The 25,172-nt window shown below is 55.1% G+C and overlaps 1 protein-coding gene across 2 annotated transcripts; it reads left to right on the forward strand.

Annotated features, from left to right (window-relative positions):
- Positions 1-24,652, forward strand: LDLRAP1 (low density lipoprotein receptor adaptor protein 1). 2 transcript variants are annotated; one of them, XM_025402591.1, is made up of 9 exons: positions 1-201; positions 9,314-9,456; positions 10,254-10,366; positions 12,495-12,609; positions 18,133-18,205; positions 18,559-18,642; positions 19,150-19,280; positions 20,647-20,681; positions 22,620-24,652. In XM_025402591.1, the coding sequence occupies exons 1-9, from the start codon at positions 114-116 to the stop codon at positions 22,762-22,764; spliced, it is 927 nt and encodes a 308-aa protein (XP_025258376.1). In that variant the 5' UTR covers positions 1-113; the 3' UTR covers positions 22,765-24,652. The 2 variants fall into 2 exon arrangements, with proteins under 2 accessions (XP_025258376.1, XP_025258385.1); XM_025402600.1 differs by having other exon boundaries at positions 20,650-20,681.
- The last annotated feature ends 520 nt before the right edge of the window (positions 24,653-25,172 follow it).

The raw sequence follows: 25,172 nt of genomic DNA on the forward strand, positions 1-25,172 counted from the left end.
GAGCTCGCGCCGGGAGGGGAGGAGCGCGCAGCCCGCGCGCTGCAGGGCCGGGCGGAAAGTTTTTCCTGACGGAGTTTTGGTGGCGGCAGCGGCGGCGGCGGCCGGAGCGGGCCATGGACGCGCTCAAGTCCGCGGGGCGGGCGCTGATCCGGAGCCCCAGCCTGGCCAAGCAGAGCTGGGGGGGCGGCGGCCGGCACCGCAGTGAGTGTGCGCGCGTCAGCCGGGCCGGGCCGGGGTCGGCGCGCGGGGCCTCCGCCGGCGCCCGGAGTGCGGCCAAGTTGGGCAGAGGCGGGGCCTGACCGGCGCTCAGGTCCCGGCGTGGCCCTTTCCCGGCCCTGCGGGGCAGGGGGTCGGCCGGGATCAAGTTGCGCACCTACTCCCCGGCCGCTCGGTGCCGCTGCGAGGAGGGGCAGCGCTGAGGAAGGAGCCCGAGCTCGAGGTCCCCAGGTGCAGCCGGCGTGGGGTGGGGTGCAGGTTGGGAGAAGAGGCCCCCGCCACCCGCGGCACCTTCCGCCCTGCTGTCCTGGCCAGCTAGGGGGAGGCAGGCCCTGGTCGTCGGTGCCTGGGGGAGGAGGAAAGGGCGCAGGAGCTTGGAAAGACGCCCCCGTCCCGCACCCCTGCGCCCCAGCCAGCGGCTGCGGCGGGCGGGAGCGACTGGCCCGTTCTCCCGCCCCCTGTCCGACCCACCGGGCCAACTTTTGACTCCGGGTGTCCAGACACCCACCCAGGTGTGAGCCCGGGGTCGCAGGTACGTACTTGAAATTGGGAGAGAGGCCCCGCCTGGGGTGCCTCGGGAGAGCCCCACATCAGGCGGTCTAGACCCCTGCGTCCCTTCCTCTAGTTGGGTCCAGGTGACGAGCCTGGCGTCCCAACTATTTTTGAAACCTGTTTTCTCTCGCACCTTTCCCTTCGGGCTTCTAAAGTCCCTTGGGCGCCCAGGCAAACGGCAGACTCGCTGTCACCTCTCCCTGGAGCGTCTGGGAGGCTGGGAGGGGCCTCCCCGTGGCTTCTTTCTCTCCTTGTCTCTGGTTACGCTCAAGGAACTTGTCACCTGGCACCTTCCCCTGAAGCCAGAAGACCAGCCCAGCGCAGGTCGCAGGTCTCGTTGTTTGGGAGGGAGAAGAGAGTGGCTTGCCTGGGGTCACACAGACCTTCCTGCCGGGTTTGGAGCCAGAACCCAGGACTGCTGCACACTCCCACCTCCCTGCCAGCCACTTCGGGCCACAGCCTCTCCCCTCATCAGGAAACAACTGACAGTACAGCACCCCCTCACCCCATTCCCTCTTGGCCTTACAGGGCTCCACCAGGGGAGCCCGAGCTCCCTGGTCCCAGGAATGCCAGCGTGTCTGGGCCTAGAGGGCCCGCCTTGCTCCTCCTCTGGCCCCACTCTGTTGTTCAGCTGTGGCCGCCTCCCAACTGAGACTGGCATTGGCATTGGGAATGTGGGGTGGTGCCTGCTGGTGGGGGGTGGTGTCAGAGACCCATTAGGGCTGGGCCAGTGGGCCAGGGGATGTACCGTTTATCACCCTGATTGCGTCCCAAAATAGACCCTTTAAAAACTGGCAAGATTTGACCAGAACTTCTGAGAATGGCCATCTGTTCCAGCGGGAGAATCCTGCGGTTTTCTCCAGGAATGAGGGAGGGAGTGTGGCAGGGCAGCCCCTGGGGAAGTGGTTTTGAAGGAAGGGGGGCTGGCAAGGGAAGGGAGGCTAGAAAGAAACATCTCTGAATCTGGGGACGCAGAAGAGGTAGCCACTTTGGATGGTGGAAGAGAATTTCTCTTGCCATCTTCAATCTTGGGCAAGTCACTTGTCCTTTCTGATGCTTGGTTTCCTCATCTGCAACATGGGGATAAAAACTCTTACCTGGCAGGAGTATCAAGGAGATTAGTAGTAATAATGCTCCCTCCTAACTGGTGGCTTTCTTCTGCCCTGCTCCTCTTCCCCCTGCCTATCCTTGGGACGCCGCCAGCATGATTAGTACTGTGGTGAGATGGGTTTTGGGGGCCCAGAGCTCGTCTGCACCTTTGGAGGAAAGGAGAGGAGCACCTCTCCCCCTCCTCCAGGCCCCAGTAAGCCCAGAGTGCCGTCCTGGAGCCTCTGGACCTGAAGGAGGGCGGGCCGAGCCCCACCTGTCCCTCGTGATGAAGTCTCAATTTCCTCACCTGTAAATTGCAAATAACAGTAGTACCTGCCTCCAACTGTTTGTGGGGATCAAATGAAATTGCGTTTGCCTGGCATAGAGGAAGACTTTGGTAAATGGTAACTACTTTTTTTGTAACTGTTTTACCACGTGTTTTTGCTTCCATTCTCTCATTGACTCCTGTGAGGTGACAGAGCAGGCCCATTTTAGAGACAAAGGAACTGAGATTCTGAGCATTGGAGTCATTGGCCCCAGACACAGAACGTCTAAGAGGCAGAGCTCCACATTCCTAGCGCAGAGGTCTTGCCAGTGTGCTTGGTGGATTCTGCCATGGGAGGAGCTGGGAGCAGTCCTCACCCACCCCAGGTTGGGCTGGCAGCCTCTAACAGCAGTGGCCACAGGTTAGAGCAGGGGCCATGGGGTATGTGGGGGTGGGGGTGCTAGGGTCACCTTGCTCAGGGTTGTGACCCATCCGGGCCTTGGACCTGGTCCCTGTGGTTGAGTTTTGAGGCCAAACTGAAGCCAGTGGAGTTAAAGTTAGACCGGAACGCTGCTGTCAGTTGTGACCTGTTCCTCCCCGTCAGGGTCCCCACTAGGATTAGCATGAGCATTGCTTATTTGTGGAGAAACAAGCCCAGAGAAGGGCAGCACCTTGCCGGAGGGGAGGACTCCTGGGGATGGGAGATCTTCATTCCCCAGTCTGCACCGGCCTCAGCATCTCCAGCAGGTAGAGCGGCAGGTGCTGGCAGTCAGCACAACATGGAAGTGGTATGCAGAGGGGGTAAGGGTGGCCATTGACAGCACCAGGGAAGGTCCCTGTGAGAAGGTGACTCAGTACACACCGGTGAATCCCAGGAGGGAGGAGTCTGGGAAGAGCGTTCCAGCCAGAGGGAACAGCAAGTGCAGGGAATGGTGAACTGGAGCCTAAGACTCTGCTTCTCACGGGCCTGGGGCCTGTGTGAGGGGCATGTGGCTTGAAGGAGTCAGAGGTCACCCACTGCCCACTGAGGGTCAGATACTCTTTTTGAGCAGCCCTACAGGGCTCTGCCTGATCCCACCAAGGGGCTTGGGCTGCAGGAGGCAGGTGTGGACTGTAGTCCCAGTGCTGTCAATTGTGAGCCATGGTCAGACTCCTCTGGGCTTCTCTCTCTGTGAAATGGGAACACTGATCTATCCTGGACTCTTCTTTCAGTATGAGAATGGCCATGGACATGTTAAAGCTCTTTGCATTTGACCATTGGTAATGACAGTAGTTCACACTTGTGATACTTGGTATGTACCAGACAAGGTTCTAAGCTCACCTCAGGTGTGAACTCAATTCATCCTCAAGACAATCCCATGGATGGATACTCTTTTTTTTTTTTTTTTTTTTAAGAGGGAGTCTCCCTCTGTTGCCCAGGCTGGAGTGCAGTATTGGGATCTTGGCTCAGTGCAATCTCCACCTCCTTGGTTCAAGTGATTCTCCTGCCTCAGCCTCCCAAGGAGCTGGGATTATAGGTGCCCGCCACCACGCGCAGCTAATTTTTTTGTATTTTTAGTAGAGATGGTGTTTCACCATGTTGGCCAGGCTGTTTTGAACTCCTGACCTCAAGTTATCCACCTGCTTCAGCTTCCCAAGTGCTAGGATTACACATGAGCCACCATGCCTGTCTGAAGTGGATACTCCTATTGTCCCTGTTATTTATTTATTTATTTATTTATTTATTTATTTATTTTTGAGACGGAGTCTCGCTCTGTTTCCCAGGCTGGAGTGCAGTGGCCGGATCTCAGCTCACTGGAAGCTTCGGCTCCTGGGTTTACGCCATTTTCCTGCCTCAGCCTCTCAAGTAGCTGGGACTACAGGCGCCCGCCACCTCGCCCGGCTGGTTTTTTGTGTTTTTTTAGTAGAGATGGGGTTTCACCGTGTTAGCCAGGATGGTCTCGATCTCCTGACCTCGTGATCCGCCCATCTCGGCCTCCCAAAGTGCTGGGATTACAGGCTTGAGCCACCGCGCCCGGCCCCCTGTTGTTTATTTATTTATTTGAGACAGGGTCTCACTCTGTTGCCCATGCTGGAATGCAGTGATGTGGTCATAGCTTACTGCAGCCTCGACCTCCTGGGCTCAAGGGATCCTCCTGGGTAGCTAGGACTACAGGTGCACAACTGCCATGCCCAGCTAGTTATTTTTTGTAGAGATGAGGTGTTAACATGTTGTCCAGATTGGTCTTGAACTCCAGCCTCAAGCAATCCTTCCTTCTAGAGCACTGGAAGTACAGGCATGAGCCACTGTGCCTGTCTTGTCTCTGTTTTAAAGTTAGGACACTGAGGTCCGGGGAGGTTCAGTGACTACGGACTCCAGAGCCCATAGCATATTTTTCTCTTACTGTGTAAGTAGGTACTTAGGACGTGGTAGCTGCTGCAATTTATCATTTTAAAACTTATTTTCTTTTGATAACAATCTCAACAGCTTTGACTTCCAAAATTTTCCTAGTACTTTTCACATCCAGAAACTTCTGATGATGCTCCTGAGGGGCTGAACCCATTTGTCAGATAGAATTATAGCCCAGAGAAGCAGTTACACTCCAGGTCAGGGCAGAGCTTGAGCCCTCTTGTGAGATGTTGTCATTCTGGCCTCTGAGGCCATTTCCCCACCAGGCTTGGGGAGACTGGAGGCCAGAGCCCCGGTCAGAGGCTCCCCTGGCCCCTGGGTTTGGCTGCAACTCTCATGTTGCAGACATACCAGCCAGGCTGGGTCTCTGGGAGCAGCAGAAGGGGCACAAGGGCATTCAGCCCAGCTCTGACTCCTGGGTGGTTGGGGGGACCTTAACGAGGAAAGAGCACGTGTTCACAGCTGTAATTTAGACCAGGCATATGGTCTGTCCCCAGCTAACTCCGGGAGCAGGTCATCTGTAAAATTGCAGCGTTAAAATAGCACAGTCATTACCCACTACAGGGCCAAAAATAACTAGGACCGGAACAGGGCTGTGCACTCAGGCCTGTATTTGCCCGGGTCCTCCGGGAGCACCGGGAATAAGGCCTCCGGCTGTGGCGGCAAGGGGGGCGGGTGTGGTCCTGAGCCCTACCAGTGAGCCTTCACTGAGAGCTCCCAGGTGCTGGTTTCTGTGGGGAGGGTGTGGGCATGAGGGGCCTTACGCTCTAGTGAAGAGATGAGTCACGTGCACAGACCACAGGAGGGAAGCAGCTTCCTAGAGAGAAAGGAGCATCTCAGTGGGGCCTGGGAACATGGGGGACAAGGGAGAAACAGGACCAGACTGGACGGCCACACTGGGCAGGCGTACACCTCCGTGCCAGGTCCTGGGGAGGCAGACATGAATGGCAGGTTCTTTAAAGGGAAGAGACGTGCGGGCAGTGCTTGGCAGTGGGTGGTGTGGCTGCGGGAGGAAGAAGAGATTTACGTTCAAGAAAGGCACCAGCAGCCTGCCCACAGGAGGGATGAGGCCCCATTGGAAGGTGTACTGAGCACCTACGATGGGCCTGCCTCTCTGCTAAATTCTATAAACGTTTCCACGGGCCACAGCAGCCCCCAGGAGTCAGAGCTGTTGTTTCCCCCATTTTAAAATATGAGAAAACTGAGGCTCACGGAAGGTAATGAACTCACTCAAAATGACTCAGACATGAAGCATCGGAGCTGATATCTTAGGATTAAGGCCCTTGCTGTTAACCACAAGGCTACATTGCCTCAAAGGAGGCTTCCTGGAAGAGGTTGGATGTGTGGGATTTGATCAAGTGAAGAAAGGGCATTTGGGATAGAGGGAACTACCTGAGCAAAGGCACAGAAGTTAGACGGTAAATGTGACATTATTAGGAAGAAGCTCTGCATGGTTGGAGCTTCTTGGGGTAGGGAGCGTGTAGGGATATTGTGGGAGAAGAGACAGGGAAACTTAAAATCCCCTCACAGTCACTGGTCATCGTGGGGATTGTCTATAGTGGGCTGGGTGGGGTGAGGAGGGGCCCTCTGACTTGCCCTGTGACCTTGCACAGGTCCTGTCCCTGTCTGGGCTTCAGTTGTATCATCTATCAAGTGAGGGGCTTGAGCTGAGGGCCTAAGGCTGATGAGTGGCAACCAGTCTGTAAGGACGTGGTTAGAGGAGGGGAAGGGTCAGTCCAGGGAAGGAGGAATGCAGAAAAATGCTGAACATTTCAGGGGTCAGGGAGGACTAGGGAATGTTTTGACAGCAAAGAGATCACCAGTGACCTTGGCAGGCTTTGGCTCTTTGGAATGGAGGGAGCGGAAGTGGCTTTGGAAAGGGGCCAGGAAAGGGCTGAACCAGAGGAAGTGGGAGAATGGGGACATGAAAATGGGGGCTGGAGAGGGAGGGTGGAGAATGTTTGCCAGGGGTAGGAATGGATAATGAGATGTTCAAAACTTGATCAATCAGTATTGCCCGCCTGGGGCCTTGTGCTGAGAAACGGTCAGAGGGAAGTAGAGCTGCAATTGATTATCAATGTCTGCCAAGGGCACGGGCCATAGGCACAGTAGCACTTCTCTCCATTGCTGTCCTTGCTTAGATGGGTCTCAGGTTGAAAGTGGTGGTCTGGATATCCTAGCCTGCAGATGGGAAAACTTAAGTATTAGGAATACCTAATTCCAGGTGAGAAGAAATGCCTCCACCTCCAAAAACCTGATCTTTTGCTAGAATTAAGGTAGTTTGCTGCATGATAAGGTAGTATGGTCTCATGGTCAGGAGCCTGGGCTTTAGAGTCAGTCTGTTTCCTCTCTGTAAAATGGGAATGAAAGAATGCCTGCTTGCAAGGTGGCTGTGAGTGTTAGAGGTGATGGTAATAGCTACAGCTTTATTATCGTCGTATCTTTGTTATATGAAAGCGCCGTTTTTCCCTGATGATGGTGCTGTTATTCTGAGCTTGAGAGCAGGGTCTGTGTCTGAGTTGCTCAGGGCCCCATCACTCAACCCAGGACTGGGGACACCTCAGGGACTTTCACATTCTTTTGGAGGATCAAATGGAATAGGCTTGTGCTTGATGGGACAGAGGATAAGGTCATGTTGGGCTTTGGGGTCATCTCAGTGGGGGCCCGGCCTTATGCTGAGGTGGAAGCCCGGGGATGAGGGCTAGAGCTGAAGGGGCAGTGGGCCTGGGGCCAGGGCTGGGGATGGGATGGGGTTGTCCTCGTCATTTCTTCCTTGAGCAAGTATTGAGCGCTAGCTGCATGCCAGGTTCTAGATGACAGTCAGTAAGTCCCTGCTCACCTGATCTCAAGGCATGAGGGGAACTGGGCACATCTGTAAGTTCCTGTATAACCCTCCGCAGCCCTGACACCTGTACCCTCTTTCAGATGAAGAAATGGCCTCAGAGAGGGACAGTGGCTTGCTCAAGGCAAATCCAGAGAAATGTGGGTGTACAAGGCCCCTTCTGGCTGTGGAGAGGGGGACCAGAGCCCCTGGAGGCCCAGAGCTCTAGGACAGGAGCTGAGAGGGGCAGCAGGGATCCAGACTGGGTAGGGGACCTGGTGATGCCACCTGGACCCAGACTTCTGCTCTTGACAGAGCCAGAACTCCAGAGCCAAGCGGAGCCTTGTAGTAGGGGCCCACATCCCTGCTGGAGCCTCAGCTGCCCTGGAACCAGCGATACCTAAACTTTCTTCCTGTGGCTTTTCAATCGGAGCCAGTGAGGAAGGCCCCAGGCAGAGGTAGGGAGGGCCCAGGACATCTCCCAGCCCCTCCCTGGGGGATGGTCTAGGGAAGCTGGCCCTGGCTACCTCTCATGGCCCCTGGAAACTGATCCCTGGCTGGATCCTGCTCTGTCCTTAACAAGATTGTGTGTGAGGCTGAAGAGCAGTTTTCTTTCTCATCTGTAAAATGGTGCAGTCATAACAAACACCTCCTACAAGCACAGCATCTGTGAGGGGATGGTAGAGGACAGGCAGGGGCTCTGGCAGGTGGAAGTGTGGGGTGTTCGTTCATCTTTGTTCATCTCCTTCCAAGGAGCCGGGGATGGTCAGAAACCACCAGCATGGCCCGATTTTCCCCTCATGCCCATCTGCCTCCGCAAGGCCCTCACCCATGTGGTGGGGCACTCTTTCCACATGTCCCTCCTGGTCCGTTTGCCCACCAGTGAGGCAGGCTCATCCCCTTATTTCCTGACATGTGTGTGGTTGGTGCTTTTAGAGGACTCTCCTTGTGGACCCTGCTCTGTGCCATTGCCACAGCCCAGAGAGGGGGGTGCAGTGTTAGTCCCAAAGAGGAGAGGGGACTTCCCTAGGACCATCCAGGGAGTGGGAAGCAGAGTGGGTCTCGAGCCTTCTCAGATTTGGGAAATCACCTTCTCCTCTCCCCACCTAGCCTTACCCTACCCTGCTCTCCCTGGGCTACTGTCTCCTTCCCAGCCTCCTGCACGCCCCCGTTGGTCTCTACCGATGCGCACAGGGAGGAAAGCAGTGCAGGCTGGGGCCGTGGGAACCACTCAAGGTTGAAGTCTGACTCATTGTATGTGGCCTTCATCTCATGACTTTGCCTTCCTGAGCCTCAGTCTTCTAATCTGTAGAATCACTATCTCACAGGATTGCACTAAGGATTCAGTAAGAAATGGTATGATTTGCCCTCAACAAGTGGTAGCATTGAAGTAAAGAGGGCTCCGGGCTTGAAAACGGGGCTCGAAACTTGGCTCTTGCACTTCCTGGCTCTCTGGACTTGGTTATGTGATTGAGTCTCCATGGCCTCCATGTCTTTGTCTGTCAATGGGTTTGATAAAAGCGTTGACCTCATAGGTTCTTAAGGAGGATTAATGAGAACATTTTAGGTAAAGCTGCTTACATGGAGCCTTGATATGTGCCAGAAAGCTTTAGCCTTTTATTAAAAATGACAGTAGGCCCGGCGCGGTGGCTCATGCCTGTAATCCCAGCACTTTGGGAGGCTGAGGCAGGCAGATCACTTGAGGTCAGGAGTTCGAGACCAGCTACTCGGGAGGCAGAGGCAGGAGAATTGCTTGAACCTGGAGGGCAGAGGTTGCAAGTGAGCTGAGATCGCACCACAGCACTCCAGCCTGAGTGACAGTGAAACTCAGTCTCAAAAAAAAAAAAAAAAATGACAGTAGTGGTGGGGGAGACCCCCAGCCAACTTGCTGGGGTTTCCTAGGAAAGAAGGCTGGTGAGAGCTGTTGCTGGTGGTGGGCCCTGAGCCGCAGGGTCTGAGGGCCTTCCCTGTCCTACCCCAGAGCTGCCTGAGAACTGGACGGACACTCGGGAGACGCTGCTGGAGGGGATGCTGTTCAGCCTCAAATACCTGGGCATGACGCTGGTGGAGCAGCCCAAGGGCGAGGAGCTGTCGGCCGCCGCCATCAAGAGGATCGTGGCTACGGTGAGCACCCCAGTTGGGAAGGGCGGAGGGACCAGGGACCAAGGACCAGCTTCTTCCCAGGGTGCCCTTGTCCCAGCTTGTTACTCCAGTTGGGTGTGTCTGAGCCTGGCCCTGCCCTTGATTCTCCTTCCATCCAGCTTTTGGGCCTTGATAGAGGGAACCACTGGACTTGAAAGGTCACGGTCAGTGGCTTCCCTCCAGCCGTTATGACCTCTTCCAGCCTCCCCACCCCCGCCTCAGGCTCCCTACCAATGCATTGGTGACTTATCAGCGCCAGGAAGGGTGGGGAGGTTGCTTTCCCTTGACTACCTGCTCAACGGCCTGAGAGACAGCATAGCACATCCAGGAGCACATTGCCCCCTCCCTAGCTTTGAGCAAAGGTGGGCCTTTTAAATCCACTTCCCTTGGTGGCCTCGGACCCCTCAGCTCAGTGGATGGAGCAGAGTCCCCAAGAGTCATCCTGCTGGGTTGTGCTAGCTCATTCAGTGCCGAGTCTGTGTGCCCTCCTAGCTGTGTGTCCTTGGGCAAGTCCCTTAGCCTCTCTGAGTCCATCTCCTTCTGGGGAGAGGGAGGATGACTCGAGGTCCACGGTGCCTGACAGATAGCTGGTGCTCAGCAGATGCTGCTCCTGTTTCTGTTACAAGAGGGTGCTGGCTGAGTGGTCTTCCCCATGCCGCTGCCAGTCGCCTGAGCTGAGATGGGCCCCGCGTCTGGGTCCTAGGAACAGTGCGGTGTAGGCCATAAGCGTGGGTCTCAAGTGAGGCTGGCAGACTCCTCTGACTCCTGTCTGCCCCAAGGCTAAGGCCAGTGGGAAGAAGCTGCAGAAGGTGACTCTGAAGGTGTCTCCACGGGGAATTATCCTGACAGACAACCTCACCAACCAGCTCATTGAGAACGTGTCCATATACAGGTACGCTCAGCATGGGGTTGACCCATCGACTCTGCCACTGGAGTGTCCCATCTGAATCCAGGCTCTACTGTTTCCTACCTGGGTGACATTGGAGCCTCAGTTTCCTCATCTGTAAAATGGGGGTGGGAACAGGTCCTGCTGCACAGCGCTGTTAGGAAACGCCGAGTGCATGGCACCTGGCTCACGATGAGCACTTGGTTAAGTGGCAGCTGCTGCTGTCATCATCACCAGTTACAGAAGACAGCTGAGCCTGCCTGTGCCCCGCCCCCTAGTCCCCACCAGCATGCCTCTGAGCCAGGCTTGGAGCAGAGAACTGCAGAGTCACTGCCTTTTCCTCCTTCTGTGAATGCAGCGGCTCAGCTCTGGGTATCTGGCCAGGCATTCCAGGGAGGCCTCAGCCAAGATCTGAGGTCAGTATGGATGGTCTCTCTAGTGGGTCCTCTGGTCAGCGCTTAGAGCCTCAGGCTATCCCCACCTCTCTCAGCTGGTCAGTTGTAGTTTTTCAGAACCGGAAGGGATAGCTCAGGTCCATTTTACAGATGGAGAATCTGAGGCCCGGAGAGGGGATTGCCTATGGCTGCATGGTGAGGTAGTAGCTGAACTGGAACTAGGATACCCAGGCCAGAGCCCTGTCCAGCAGGCTCCCATCTGCCAGGCATCCCCCCACCCTCTTGCTTTGTCTCCAAGCAGATGGCTCAGCCCGTTGGTGCACAGGCCAGTAGCAGGGTGGATGGATGTGTGTTGTGGGGGCCCGGGTGATGTCTTCCTCTCACTGGCCTGATCATACCTGCCTGCCTTCAGTCAACAGTTTCAGATACCTGTTCTGCCAACATCTGTGCCAGATGAGGACTCCAATCCTGCTCATGCCCTCAAGGAGCTTCCACTCTAATTGGGAATAGTTGGGAGGAAACAGGAGATAGAGCATAGTGTTTTCCAAGAAGGCAAGGAGAGGGTCTGCCCGGGGAAATCCAGGAAGGCCTCCCAGGGGAGGCAGCACCTTGCTGGGGCTTGAGGAATAACAGGATCTAGTTTATTGATACCAAGGACCCAGTAACATTTAGAGCAGGAAGCTGGATCCCCTGGGATGGAGAATAGGTAGGAAGGGCCCTGGCACCTTCACGCTCTGCCCACCTGGAGTGTTGATGCCTGTGATTAAAGCTGGGGCCACGTGGTTGAGGGATGGGTCTGTGGCACTCCGGTCCCACCTCTGGGCTGCCGGCCCCTCCCCGATTGAGACTCTGAGGCTGACTAGAGGCAACGAGCTGGGACCAGACATGTGAGGGAGGGTGGGAGGCCGAGGGCTTGGGTGGCCCCAAGGTTACGGGTGGCGACTGGGGGCAGAGAGGGTGCTCCATGCAGAGGGAGTTGCTGTGTGTCTCCTCCCAGGCCCACTAGGACTCCTTGTTGGGTCCTTGCCACACACACACCCCACCCCTACTCCCAACTCTTCCACCCCTGGCCACAGCTCCAGAACATGCAAATGGTCCCAGCCACCCTGAGAGAGACGGACCCGAATCTCACTAGACCTCTGGGCGGGGGCATGGGTCGGAGGGCAGGTGGGATTGGAGAGGCCAGGTGAAGGGCATCGGTGAGCAGGGGAGTGTCCTGCTTTCTGCTTCCCCTTCCAGCCAGTTGGCACATAGCCTTAAGAGGCAGCATGGCAGTCATGGCCTCTGGAGTCCTACAAGTGAGTTCAGGTCTGGGCTCCGGTCTTTAGCCTCAGTTTATTTCATCTGAAAAACGTGGATAGTGATAGAACCCATCTCAGAGGGTAGCTTTGAGAATTACATGAGGCGAGATCTAGAAAGCTCTTGGCACATTGCCTGGTATGTGGTAAGGGTTCAGCTATTACTGTTTTGGGGTGTGGCTCAGTGTGGGATGGGAGGAAGAGGGGAAGTGCCCTGCTTCCAGTCTTTACCCCATTCCTTCCTGCTTGCCTGGCCTCGGCCCCTCCTGCACAGATGGCCTAGGTACCCACCGTGGAGGCCAAGGCTGGACTCTCAGAGTCTGCCCTGGTGGAGTGGGAATAGCAGGTTCTCTGCAACTCAGGGGAGCTGCCCTACAGGGCATCCCACATGTGCTCAGGCCCCCGTGCCAGGTCCGGTGATACTTCCTCCTTGCCTTTCAGGATCTCCTATTGCACGGCAGACAAGATGCATGACAAGGTGTTTGCATACATCGCACAGAGCCAGCACAACCAGAGCCTCGAGTGCCACGCCTTCCTGTGCACCAAGCGGAAGATGGTCAGCGGGGAGGGCTGGGGCTGGGGCAGGCTCCAGCGGCCTTGGCAGCCCTGCTGTGGGTGGGGGGCTGTCTGGTGTGGGAGGCAGGACCCAAAGGTGACCATTACTGAAGAAGAGGGTGAAATCCCTGGGAACCCCAAGTGGGTGCTAAGAGCTAAGTGGTACAGTGGTGAGGCTGCCGGCAGGCAGATGACCTGGCAGTCAGCCTGGTGTGGGCAGTGGCTAGCCCGTGTCCCCAGTGTTTGTCTGGGCCCCTTTCTCTCTGTAACGTGATTTGTTGGGTTGAGGCTGTTTTGGATCTGCTGTCTTTAATATGGTCTGGGGTGCAGGGCCTTGTAGGGATTGGTCCTCGGAGATGGGAGATCGGGGGGCCTGGGGTGGAAGGCAAACGCGAGAGCCATCAGAGAACTGGGCTTGCTGTGACCGGAGTGAGGAGGGCAATGGCCATTTCTTGGTGCCTCCTGCGTGTCCATTCCAGCTGTGACCGGAGTGTGGAGGGCAGTGACCATCTCTCGGTGCCTCCTGTGTGTACATTCCAGTGCTAGGTTCCAGGTCTTTACTCATTTAATCCTCACAGCTCTGCAAGGTGGGAACTGTTACTCTCTCCATTTTTTTTTCTTCTTTTTTTAAATTTTCAATGAGGAAACAGACTCCCAGAGGCCAGCTGTCTTGCTGAGGGTAACACAACCAGTCAGGGTTAGAGTGGGGGTTTAAACCCACGTTTCTTCCCCTCCCTGCATGACTGGGAAATTCAGAGTTCCTTGTCTTATTTCCAGGACACCCCTGACCACATCTTAGCCAGGATGAGTGGGAACCTTGGTGGTCACTGGGGGTTCGTCCTGAATTTGGGGGCAAGGAGTGGAGTGGGTCAACCTTTGGCATTGCAGCTTTTGTTTCTGAGACCCCCAGGATCTGAGCATCCTTCCTATAAGGTGCTTCCTGACACCCGTTGATGGAGCATTGACACCTGTTGACCTCTGTTGACAGCTCAGAGCCCCAGTCCCCATGCCCTGTAGCCCTTGGAACCTATAGGAGACAAGATCCCCTTCCCTTCGCTGTTATCAAAGGACATGTCAGGTCCATCACAGTCTTTGTGGTCCCCAGGCTTCCTGCTGCCCATCAGGGCACACTTCAGATATTGTGTAAGTTGTAACAAATGATGACAAACTTAGTGCCTTAAAACAAGACAAATTTATTCTCTTATGGAGAAGAAAAATGTATTCTGTGACAGAGGTAGATGAGGAGTCTAAACTAGGTTGGCAGGGTTGCGTTTTTTTCTGGAGGTTCTAGGGGAGAATCCATTTCCTTACCTTTTCTACCTCCCAGAGACCGACCACCTGCACTTCCAGGTTCGTGGGCCTGTCCTCATCTTCTGAGCCAGCAATGTAGCATCTTCCGGTCTCCTGATTTTGTTGTTACATTGCTGCTTTTAGCTCTGACTCTCCTACCCCGCTCAACACTCCTTGTGATTACATTTGGACACACTGAGTAATCTGGGATAATCTCCATCGCCAGATCCTTAACCCACATCTGCAAAGCCCGTTTGCTGTGTAAGGCAGCATTCACAGGTCTCAGGGATTAGGATGTGGACATCTTGGGGGCAGACACACAATTCAGCCCACCACAGGTGTCATGGAAGAGGCACTATAGGAGGAGACAGTCCAGCCATCTGATCCTGGCTGATTTGCTGTGTTACCTTGGAGAAGATCCTGCCCTTCTCTGGGCCGCTTGCCTGTCAGCAGAATGAGAAGGTTGCCTCAGTGACCTCCAGGGTTGTTCTGAAAGGCCCCAGGTTCTTTTGAACACCTTGTTTCTTTCCTGCAGACTCAGTGTCACTGGACATTTGCCTCGTGAGGTCCCAGGGCTCCAAGTTGCTGTGGCATCTCCTGTGAGTTCCCACAGATGTGACTCGTGGCTTTGTCTTTTAGGAGCCCACGCAGACTTAAAAATACAGCTCCTTATGTCCCCATTGTTCATCTCTTCCTCCCTGCTGACCAGGGCAGGCCCTGGGCAGGGACAGCTGGCCTTGGGTGGGAGGGGCCTTCGACAGTGCAGAGGCTTCCTCTGGGATGAGGGGTCTGGGAGTAAGAGAGGTGCAGGCCCAGCTCTTACAAGGGAGACCTGGCCTGTGGTCAGAGGACTTCACACAGACTTGAGCGAAATCAGCCTACTCTCAGGCCATGGGGTCAATTACCGAGGAAAACAGAGCCAGGCCACTGCTCAGCCACTGACTGCAGAGCCCTGACCGGGCAGCAGGAAGGGCCCCTGCCGGACACCCAAATTCTTCATCTTTCTTAGTGTGTTCTTCTCTGGGGTTGGGTTGATGGCTGGAGTGGCTTATCTATCTCCCTACCCTTTGCTACCTGGCCTCCCTGCTTCAGGGGCCCTGCGGAGCCCTCTCCAAGACAGCCCAGCCCAGCATGGTGTAAATACATCACCTGCTGCCTCAAGGTCTTAGCCCAGCCCGGGCTGACAGTGTGTTGATGACCTCGTCGTGTTGGAAATCCTAGATTCTTGAGCTAAGTGGAAGTGTTCTTGGGGGAGGCAGGAGATGGAATGGCTGTGTCAGCCTCCGCACCTGCTGGCAGCTCCGCCACAGATGTTTGGCACCGTCTGTCCTGGTCTGCGCCATGGAGAAAACATCCAAGGCGGTAGAGAACAGTCCAGCTTCAGTATCTGGAACCCAGGGGGGCTTAGTTCTGGGGTGGAAGTTAGTAAATCTCACGGGAGAGTCAGTGAGACTTCCCTGAGACAGACACCTCGAATGGGGCTTTGAAGGCTGAGGAGCCAGGAGGAGTTTGCTAGGCCAAAAGAAGGGGGTGGGGTGGTGGGTGGCGAGTGCACAGCAGCACGGGATTAACACACGTGCAAGCACAGAGGGGCAAAGTGAAATGGTTCCGCTGGGATGGGTGGTGAGGCGGCTTCCGTTTGCAGCAGGCCTTGAATCAGGATGTTGAGGGCCTTGAATCGGGATGTTGAGGGCCTTGAATCGGGATGTTGAGGGACTTGAATCGGGATGTTGAGGGACTTGAATCGGGATGTTGACAAAACCGCACTCATCGTGACTGGGGGCCTCCACATCCCTACTTTTCCTGGCTGGGCTGCCTGAATGAGTTCATGACCCATTCAGGTTGGGGGAGAGGGGCTCTTTTCTACATCACCCACCAGTCAGTTGAACTCTGGGGCAGCACAACCACCGCAGCTCTCCCCTCCCCGGTGCTGCTGGGCACAGCCAGCATTGGGTTCCTCCAAGGACTCCCTTCCATCTGCCCAACTGGGAGGCCTCTGGGCTCCAAAGTGAAGGTGTCATGCAGCTGCTGGCCTGGGCTGATGGTAAGCAAAGTGCTACCCGCATTTCCACCTGGGGGGCACATGGCTGTCTTGGTCCGAGTTTCTGGCCCCTTTTGAGCCATGAGCAGCCTGGTTCCTGGGAACAAGGAATATGAAAAACTGGGCAAGGTAGCATCCAGTCAGGATAGTAAGGCAGACCTGCAGGCCAGAGGCAGTCAGGAGGGGCGGGCATCCCGCCCGGGCAGGCCCGGGCAGTCCCTCACCTAATGCTGGTCCTCGGATTCCTGTAGCCACCCCAGGAAGCAGGGCCCACCCCACTCCCAGTCCCTGCCCAGCCTTGCCTTGCAGCCACCTGCACACATCCACCTCTTGGGTTGTATTCAGTTTAACTTACAGCTTGGGACTTCAGGGCAAAAGGGTAGGAATGTATGCAAATGAACAAGCAGATTTATGCAAACAGAATTGGAAGGGCTGGGCCCTTCCAATTCTGGCTTTTCTGTTCTTCAATTCCAAGGGCTAAGTCCACAGGTAATTAGGGAGGACTTCTTGGAGGAGGTAAGCCTCACAGTTCGTTGAATTTAGGGAAGCCCAAAGGGGAAGGAAAAGACATGGAGGTGAACAGCCTTTGCAGTCTAAGCTTGTGTCTCCAGATTTCCAGCAGGCTTAAATAATGGCATTTTCATATCCCTGCCACATTGGGTGACCAGCCCTTGCTTGGGTGGATAGTGATCTGACTTGGGCTGGTAATTAGCCCATATTTTTAGTTCATGGGCAATTCTCAATGGTAACTGGGTCTATTAAACTTGATTCAGATATGACAGCTTAAATTGTAAACAGCTGCGAAGAGTTTCATACTTAATTACCATATTTAAGTTTTGCCATAAAGTGCCTGTACTTCCATCAAAAATGTAAATGTTGGAGACATTCAAATGAGGTTTTATACTTTTGTGAAGTTTAATTGGCACGGATCCATCAGTTTGTTTAGGAATTTTAAATATTTTTTTTAAAGGAGTTTTAAAGGCAGTGGCCACAGGTCGTCTCTCAATTCAATTGAGTTGTCTGGGGGAGGGCAGGGAGTGGGGCTGAAGCTGGTAAGGCCTGAACTTGTTGTGAACTTGAAAGAGGCTGGTGCTTTCTTCTCTCAGCCAGGGCTTCAGAAGGAAGCTAGATGTTTCCGGCTGTAGCTGCGAACTCTGGGACTTCCACTCCCAGAAGCTGAGTTGATTAACCCTGGACTGGAATGGCTGAGAGAGCAAGGTGTTGAGATGAATATGGGCTGGGGATAGGTCCTGGCTGGAATGAGGCCTGCCCCTCAGATAAATGTAATTCACCCAGCATTGTTGCCACCTCTGGGAGGCTTTGGCCCGCTCCAGAGGGCGGGGGTGTTCAGACTGATTCTTGCTTTTAGGGTGCACACAGCTGGGGGAAACAGAGGCAGGGGAGCCAGTGACACTTTCACATGCATGGTGCCAGAGGGAGGTGGGTGGGGCTGGAGGAGTCTGGGGCTGGTGATAGGAGAGAGGTGGTGACAGATATCTGAGCTGGGTTTGGAGGGGTGTGGGGGGAGTTCCCCCCGGGTGAAGGGCCAAGGTGTGGCCCTTCCTTACAGGTGGGTTATAGCACTGACCGGTTTTGGTCCCTGGGCCTTCATTGACATCTTGCTTCTATCAGGAAATTGACAAGCCTTCTACTCTGTGGGATCCAGTTATAAACCCTGGCATAGTCCCAACCGGAACCTAACTTTCACCTCTCTGGCTGTGGCTCATTTGGGGCAATAGCTGGGCCCTTCCAATTCTGGCTTTTCTGTTCTCCAATTCCAAGGGCTAAGTTAAGTCCACAGGTAATTAGGAAGGGCTTGGAGGAAGTAAGCCTCACAGTTCATTGAATTTAGGGAAGCCCAAAGGGGAAGGAAAAGACACGGAGGTGAACAGCCTTTGCAGGCAGGGGCCCTAGAGTAAGGGTGAGAACTTCGGTGGGACCAGAGATGGTAAAGATGAAGCCCCTACTGCCTCTGCGAGGCTGTGGCCTTATGACACGCCAGGCTGCTTTGGAGACCTGGGAAGGGCCAGGACCCTTCTCTGCCCAGGAGGCATTCCAGAGCCTGGGATGGAGCTGCAGAAGCTGCAGGGAGGGAGCCAGGGGTCCTGGCCTGGAGTCCCCAGCCCTCCAGTGCAGACTTGCTCTGCCCTGGCTGACGCTGCACCCCTCCCCATCCCCACTTCCTGTTTTCAGGCACAGGCTGTTACCCTCACCGTAGCCCAGGCCTTCAAAGTCGCCTTTGAGTTTTGGCAGGTGTCCAAGGAAGGTGAGACTTTGCATCTACATTGTGGGTGTGGTGGGAGGTGGGGAGACTCATGAAGGCCCTGGGGTCAGACGTGGACCGACTTCCTGCTTTATCACCCACCTGACTTGTGACTGTGAGCCGGTCCCTTCACCGCTCGGACTCTCAGTTTTCCCATTTGAAAAATGGGAACAGCTGTCTCCCTCCCCAAGGGTGCTTGTGAGGATTAACTGACATCCGAAAGGTTTCTTTCCTCCTGGCTGGAAACCTGAAACTGTCCCCTGAGATTGGCCACAGCTAATCACCCCTGCCCGGTGATTGCTGGGGACGGAGTGCTGGGGTCTGAGGCTCCAACATGTTGTGCCTTCATCCTGCAGAGAAAGAGAAGAGGGACAAAGCCAGCCAAGAGGGAGGGGATGTCCTGGGGGTCCACCGAGACTGCACCCCCGCCTTGAAGAGCTGTGAGTCCTGACAGGGAAGCGGGGTTTGGCCGTGGGGTGTTGGGGTTGTGCTTCACCAGGGGGTCCCGCTCCTGCCTGGGCTGGGGCAGCCTCTTGGTTTTCCACTTTTGTTTTGTTAGATAAATAATACACGTTCATTACAGATTAATTAGAAAATGTAGATAAGGGGAAGAAATAACTCATTTTAGTACATTTTCTTCTAGAGATATATCCCTATGCAAATATATAAATATGTGTCTACCTTTGTATATGCTTAACATACTGTTGTGTGGTCGCTTAAGAAAACTTAACTATTGTGAATACAAAAGTTTCAGTCTAAGCCATTAGTCAGGTTCTCACTCTGTGGGCAGCTGTGCACCTGCCGTGGGGAGGTGCCAGGGCTGGGCTCTGCTAGGAGGCCTGGGCAAGGCCACATCAGAGGGGAGGGTCAGGGCCAGGACAGCCCAGGAGGGGGCCAGGAAGGAAGAGGCTGATCTCCCACTGACAACCTGACCGGATCCCTCACAGTGGTCGCCACTGGGAACCTGCTGGACTTAGAGGAGACGGCTAAGGCCCCGCTGTCCACGGTCAGCGCCAACACCACCAACGTGGACGAGGTGCCACGGCCACAAGCCTTGAGTGGCAGCAGTGTTGTCTGGGTGAGTGGTTGTGTGGCCAGCAGATTGGTGATCCTCAGCCTGACCTCTGGGCAAGCCTTGGGCTGCTCCAGGGACCAGGCCCTGGGACCCGTGACTTGTGGGCCTCTGGGAGGACCAGACCCAGCCGGGTAGTGCCCAGGCCCAGGATGGGGAATAAACAATGTCCCTTTTGAACCTGAGGCTGCGTCCCCAACAAGCTTGGCTCCCAGCACAGCTGTCTCCTCACAATGCTTGGCCTCTTGGCCTGAGCGTCCACGGCTCTGCCCACCACAAGACCAGCCAAAGGCGCCCTTGTTCTTGGCGTGGCAGAGCTCGCTGCTGCCACCCCTCCCCCTCAGCTGCCTGAATGAGGACCCAGAGACTTGGGCAGTCACCAGCTTGGTCCCTGACTCCCTCAGGGACTCAGGACAAGCCCCCTGACCTCTCTGTCTCAGCTTTTTCATCTCAGTGAGGGTGATGACTTCTGCCAACAGAATCTCCCCGAGGAACCTGAAATTTTAATTTTTCATTTGGAAATAATTTCAGACTGTGTTATAAAAGTAGTACAAAGAATTCCTGTTCACCCTTCATCCAGATTCCCCAATTTTTAACATCCTGAATAACCACATTACAGTGGTCAGAATCAGGAAACAAACACGATACCATGCGGTTGTGTATAATCTGTAGAACTTACACGTTTCTCCAGGTGCCCCTCCGGTGTCCTGTTTCTGGCCCAGGATCCATTGCAGAATCACATGTTAACTTGTCTCTTTAATTTTTAAAAATCTGGGTACTGGGAGTTCCCCAGGTGTCCCTTGAGCCTGTTCTCTGCCGTTCAGGAACTACCCTTGCCACTTGCCCATCCTCACCAGCAGGCCATGGAGGGACCTCACCCATCGCTCTATGGGACTCCTGGCATCAGTTATCCCTCATGAGCTTGGAATTTTGGCTTGGCTTTTGGAAATAAATGAAGGCAAGAAAACTTCCTTCCCCACCCTCTTCCTTTTGGAATTTGAAAGCCATAGAAATTATCAGGTCCAACGCCCTCCTCTTACGGAAGGACAAGCTGAGTTTCAAAGAGGAGCAGTGACTTGCCCAAGGTCTCATGGGCAGGTAGCAGTGGAGCAGGGCACTGAACCCACCTGGGTCTCCAGACACTCTAGGACATGGCCTTTCTCCTCTCCCACGTCTCCAGCTTTGGGTCCTTGGGCTGAGATGCTGGCAATGCACCCAGGCAGGAGGCCTGCCTGAGCCCGTGCCTCCAGGCGCCTACCTTGAGCTTGTGTCCTGAGTCTCTCTGTAGCTTACCCAGGGCTGGGACAAGCTCCAGCTGTGAGCGTGGGCTCCCCCAAACAGAGTTCTTATCTCCTGCTTTGTTTTCCCCAAGGAGCTGGATGATGGCCTGGATGAAGCGTTTTCAAGGTAACGTGAGCTTCCTGTGCTGGACGGTGGGGTTGGCGTGCGTGGGCTGGCCCTGCCACCCTTTCCCCTGGGGATGTGATTAAGAACGCAAGCGGCCGGGCGCGGTGGCTCAAGCCTGTAATCCCAGCACTTTGGGAGGCCGAGATGGGCGGATCACGAGATCAGGAGATCGAGACCATCCTAGCTAACACGGTGAAACCCCGTCTCTACTCAAAAGAATACAAAAAACTAACCGAGCGAGGTGGCAGGCGCCTGTACTTCCAGCTACTCGGGAGGCTGAGGCAGGAGAATGGCATGAACCCGGGAGGCGGAGCTTGCAGTGAGCCCAGATCGTGCCACTGCACTCCAGCCTGGATGACAGAGCGAGACTCCGTCTCAAAAAAAAAAAAACCACAAGCCACTCGGACCCCTCCAGACCAATAGACCCATCCCTCCGCTCAAATGCTTCCAGGGGCAGGGAGCCGACTGTCTGGGGAGGGAACCCCTTCCAATGTTGTCCAGAGCTGTTAGAAAGTTCTTACTGTTGAGTCAAAAACTATTCCTGGTGACTGCTCTGCCTGAGTCTGAGCTGAGCGAAACACACTGCAGCTCAAGTTGATTTCCTCCGCCTGTCGTGGCCTTCAAAAAGGGGCGTTTTTTTTTTTACAGGCTTTGCTCTCCAGAGGTCTGCATTTATCAAAAAGGGAAGGGAGAAAGTGCTTAATGAAGCTGTGGACTGTTCCACAGCGGGGAAGGTCAGGCACAGTGGGGAGGTGTTTTGGTAAAGCCTGAGGGTGGTGGCATTTCCCTATTTTCCCAGGGGCCATCCTTGTGGTCCCCTGCAGCTTGGGGACATGCCACTGAGAAGGCTGTGGCTGAGGAGAGGCCTGGGCAGGTCAGGGTTCCAAGCCCTGGGTCCCCGTCTGTCAGGCCTCCCTTTCTCCCTTGAGACCCTCAGCAGCCTCCTACAGCCCTCCCACATCAGGGGCTTTGTTTGGGGTTGCGGTCCGCGATTTTTGGTCCAGCGAGTGGGGACAGAGTCAGGGTCTTTGCCCTCCTGCTTCCTCCTTCCTCTTCCTTGCCTCCTCCTTGCCAGGGACTGGTGGAAACCCCTTGGTCCAGCCTGGGGCTAGGGCAACACCTTCCCTGCCTCACTGGCTGACTAAACCCGCCCTCTGAAGAAAATCTTTCACACACTGTTTCATCTTTCCACACTGTTTCGAGCATCGTGTGCCCTTTATTAACAATTTTGAAAATCAGCAAAGCGTTAAACAGAAAGTAACACCATCCCATAATCCCACAGCTCAGAGTTTTGGGCTTAATTCATGCTAATCCTATACATATACATTATTTTGCATTGATCAGCTCATCGTATTTGCATTTTGGGATCCTGATTTTTCACTTAACAGCATTGTGTCAGAAGGATTGCTCCAGGCTGTTAAAAACTCCTCGTAAACACCCCTTCCATTGACTGCCTAACATTCTCCTAAGGGAAGCGGCTGTAATTTACTTGACTCTCCTCTATTCTTTTGGACATGTAGGTTGTCTCCCTTTGTAAATTTATTTTTCGAACAGCACGGTGTTGACACAGTTATAGCCAAAGAATCTTCCGTGTTCCCTCCCACAGCTTGTTCCCCACCCCACCCCACCCCTGCCGCTCCCTTTACCAGCACTGCCCCTTCTCCTCTTTCCTGGGCATATCTTGACTGAGCTGGGCCACAGAGTGGGTGCTCTGGCCTCTCCCGGGGGTGGGTGCACCGCTGGCTGCCCCAGACTTTTCTGAGCTGTTTGACTTTCAAGGGAGGTGCTTTGATCTGAGGCTCCTCCACCTCCACTGTACTTGGGGCTTCCTTTTTGGGCCACCTGCCCTGCTGTTCCCCACTGGTGCCTCCTCGCATCTGACCCCGGGGCCCGCCAGCCCTCACCCAGGCCCTCGGCTCACACAGCTCTGCCTTCCAGGCTTGCCCAGTCTCGGACGAACCCTCAGGTCCTGGACACTGGCCTGACAGCCCAGGACATCCATTACGCCCAGTGCCTCTCGCCTGTCGACTGGGACAAGCCTGACGGCAGCGGCCCAGAGCAGGATGACCTCTTCAGCTTCTGAGGGCCCGGGGCCAGCCGGACACAAGCGACCCTGACATCTGACGGACCAAAGCCACCTGCTGCGGGGGAGCCGGCTCCAGAACCTGCCCGCCACCTCTCCCAGCCCTCAGCACTGTCAGCCTGGAGATCAGAGCTGCAGCCAGTCAGGCAGGGGAGAGATTTTTTTAAAGCCCTGCTCTTTCTCTGAGAACCAAAAGATGCCTTGAATATTTATTCAGTGACTTCTGGCTTATGCTCGGAAGCCAGTCTGCGTCAGGCACGTCTCCTGCTGCATGATGTGTGCAGTGCTGCAGTCGGCTCCCGCTTGCTCTCCTGTAGCAAGCTCTGCCCTGGCTGTGGGTATCAGGACTGTGACCAAAGCATTTCTAGTCCCTTCTCTGTCTCTAAGGACCCAAATTTCCCTGGGGGCATCCTGCTTTCTGAAAGCCGTTGGATTTCAGTGATTTTTTTCCCCTCACCCCCCAGCATAGGAGAGCACCCACAGCCTCAGAAGGGGAATGTGTCCTCCTGCTCTCTTTCCTCAGGGCCCAGCAGGCGGGACTTGAGTCCTGGACCCCAGGCTCTTAGAGACTAAGGGGCAGCTCCTGACCAAAGACGATACAGCTTGGCACTTTAAAGCATTCACAGCAGGTGTGGCCCTGAGGCCTCCTCCATGGTGCTGCATTGAATCCAGCTTTCCTTCTGCCCTTCCTCCAGGAGAAGGGGCCCAGGGTCCCCGTGGATGGTCTCCACCTGTGCTTGGAACCAGTGTAACTGGCTGCTCCCCGCTCCCAGGGACTGACTGCGGGGATCATCTCTGACCGCCCTCCGTCGGGCCCCTCCCTGCCTTCTCCCCTGCACGCAAGGCTGTGCTCCTCCTCTGCTCTCTGTGTGTCCCTTTGAGTGTCTCTGCCCCGCCTCCCCATACTTCCTGGGATGATGTGTGAAACCTGACACCTAGATTTATTTGGAAATATTCTATGACCACTTTACAGATGAGGAAACTGAGGCCTCAAGCATGGCGGGGTAGAGTGAAGAGTAGAACCCAGGTCTGATGCCAAAGCTGCTTTCTTCTCTGCCTCCTCCTCACACAACTCACACCTCCTTTGCTTCTAGCTTTGTTGTCCTCCCAGGAACCAAAAAACCCCAGCTATTTTCTGACCAAAATGTGTTTCATAACAAACCATCTGGTGCCTTTCCACACAGAACTGGCAGGAGCCCCGTGTCCTGCTAGCTGTCTCTCTTGTTGATTTCCGTGAAAATGCAGTGTTTGAAGTCTGCTCATCCCGAGGGTGAAACAAAATCCAACCCTGTCAGAATCGTGCTGTTCTCTTTGCTGACACTGTGACCCTGGGTCGGGACATACCAGCAGCAGTCTGTCTTTAGAATCTCTTTCCTTCCTCCCCTTTGGCCCCCGTGGGGCTCCCGGCATCCTGAAAGCCAGCAAAGCCTCCAGCATCTTTGCCATCCTGAGGTGCCTCCCAGTGGCCTGGCTTGTCTGAGCAAGTTTCATCAGCCCCAGGGAGAACACAGCCCTCCTTAGAACCTCCTTACCTGGAGTAACCGGACACCTTAGATGGAGGTGCCTGAGGGTGGGGTGGGATTTGTAGGGTCATTATCAGAACAAGAGGATAACTTTCTTGCCCCAGCTCTGTAGCCACCTCCTTGGCATCAGCCTCTGTATTTGTCATAAGGCGGTGTGGGCGAGGCCTGACACAGGCCAGCCTTGGCACGGGGGGCCAGGGGTTCTGAGAAGCGCTACCCTATGAGAGCCACACTGGCCTTCGTCTCCATCTCTCGTTGACGGGCTGTCCGTGTGCCTCCTTGTGTCTGCAGACAAGTCTTGCTGTGCTTTATTTGTGAAAGTTTAATGAGGAAAAAACAAATAATAAATGTTCTCGTTTTGAAACGCAAGCAGTGCTCATCAGATGGAGTAGACCGGCAGCAGCGTCCGGCAGCTCCTGCGCTTTGGGGATGGCAGCAGCAGTGACTGCAGGCTGGGTGGGGCCACGTGCCCAGGTGCAGCACTGAGCTGGGGGGTGATGGTCTTAGGTTCCCGGCGTTGAAGGCCCAGTGGGGCCCCCTTTTCACCCAGCAGCTGGGTGTGTGTGTGATGAGGTCACCTCTGGATGACTCACGGAGGCCACACCAGGGATCTGGTGCATCAGCTGAAGTGTCTGTGAGCCTGGGCGGGGGACCCTGGCCAGGGGCTGTGAGTTCCCCGCAATGTACATGAGGTTGTGTACGTGTCCACATGGGCGTTTTCTCCAGAGAGGATGTCCGTTATTTCCATCACTTTTTGGATCCGCAACACTTTTTCATTCCACAGCCTTGCTCCAGGCCGAACGTGAACTGGGCCTGGGTCTCAGTACTGGGGACAGGGGTCCAGGCGTCCCCCGATGGACTCAGGATGTGTCGTTTCAGTGTGTT

The sequence above is a fragment of the Theropithecus gelada genome, chromosome 1, assembly GCF_003255815.1.
Source record: "Theropithecus gelada isolate Dixy chromosome 1, Tgel_1.0, whole genome shotgun sequence".
Lineage (NCBI taxonomy): Eukaryota > Metazoa > Chordata > Mammalia > Primates > Cercopithecidae > Theropithecus > Theropithecus gelada.

Coding starts and splice junctions, on each gene's coding strand:
- LDLRAP1 (XM_025402591.1), top strand. CDS start 114: ATGGACGCGCTCAAGTCCGCGGGGCGGGCGCTGATCCGGAGCCCCAGC. Junction 18,206..18,558: donor TTGGCAGGTGTCCAAGGAAG/GTGAGACTTTGC, acceptor TTCATCCTGCAG/AGAAAGAGAAGAGGGACAAA. Junction 20,682..22,619: donor CTGGATGAAGCGTTTTCAAG/GTAACGTGAGCT, acceptor TCTGCCTTCCAG/GCTTGCCCAGTCTCGGACGA.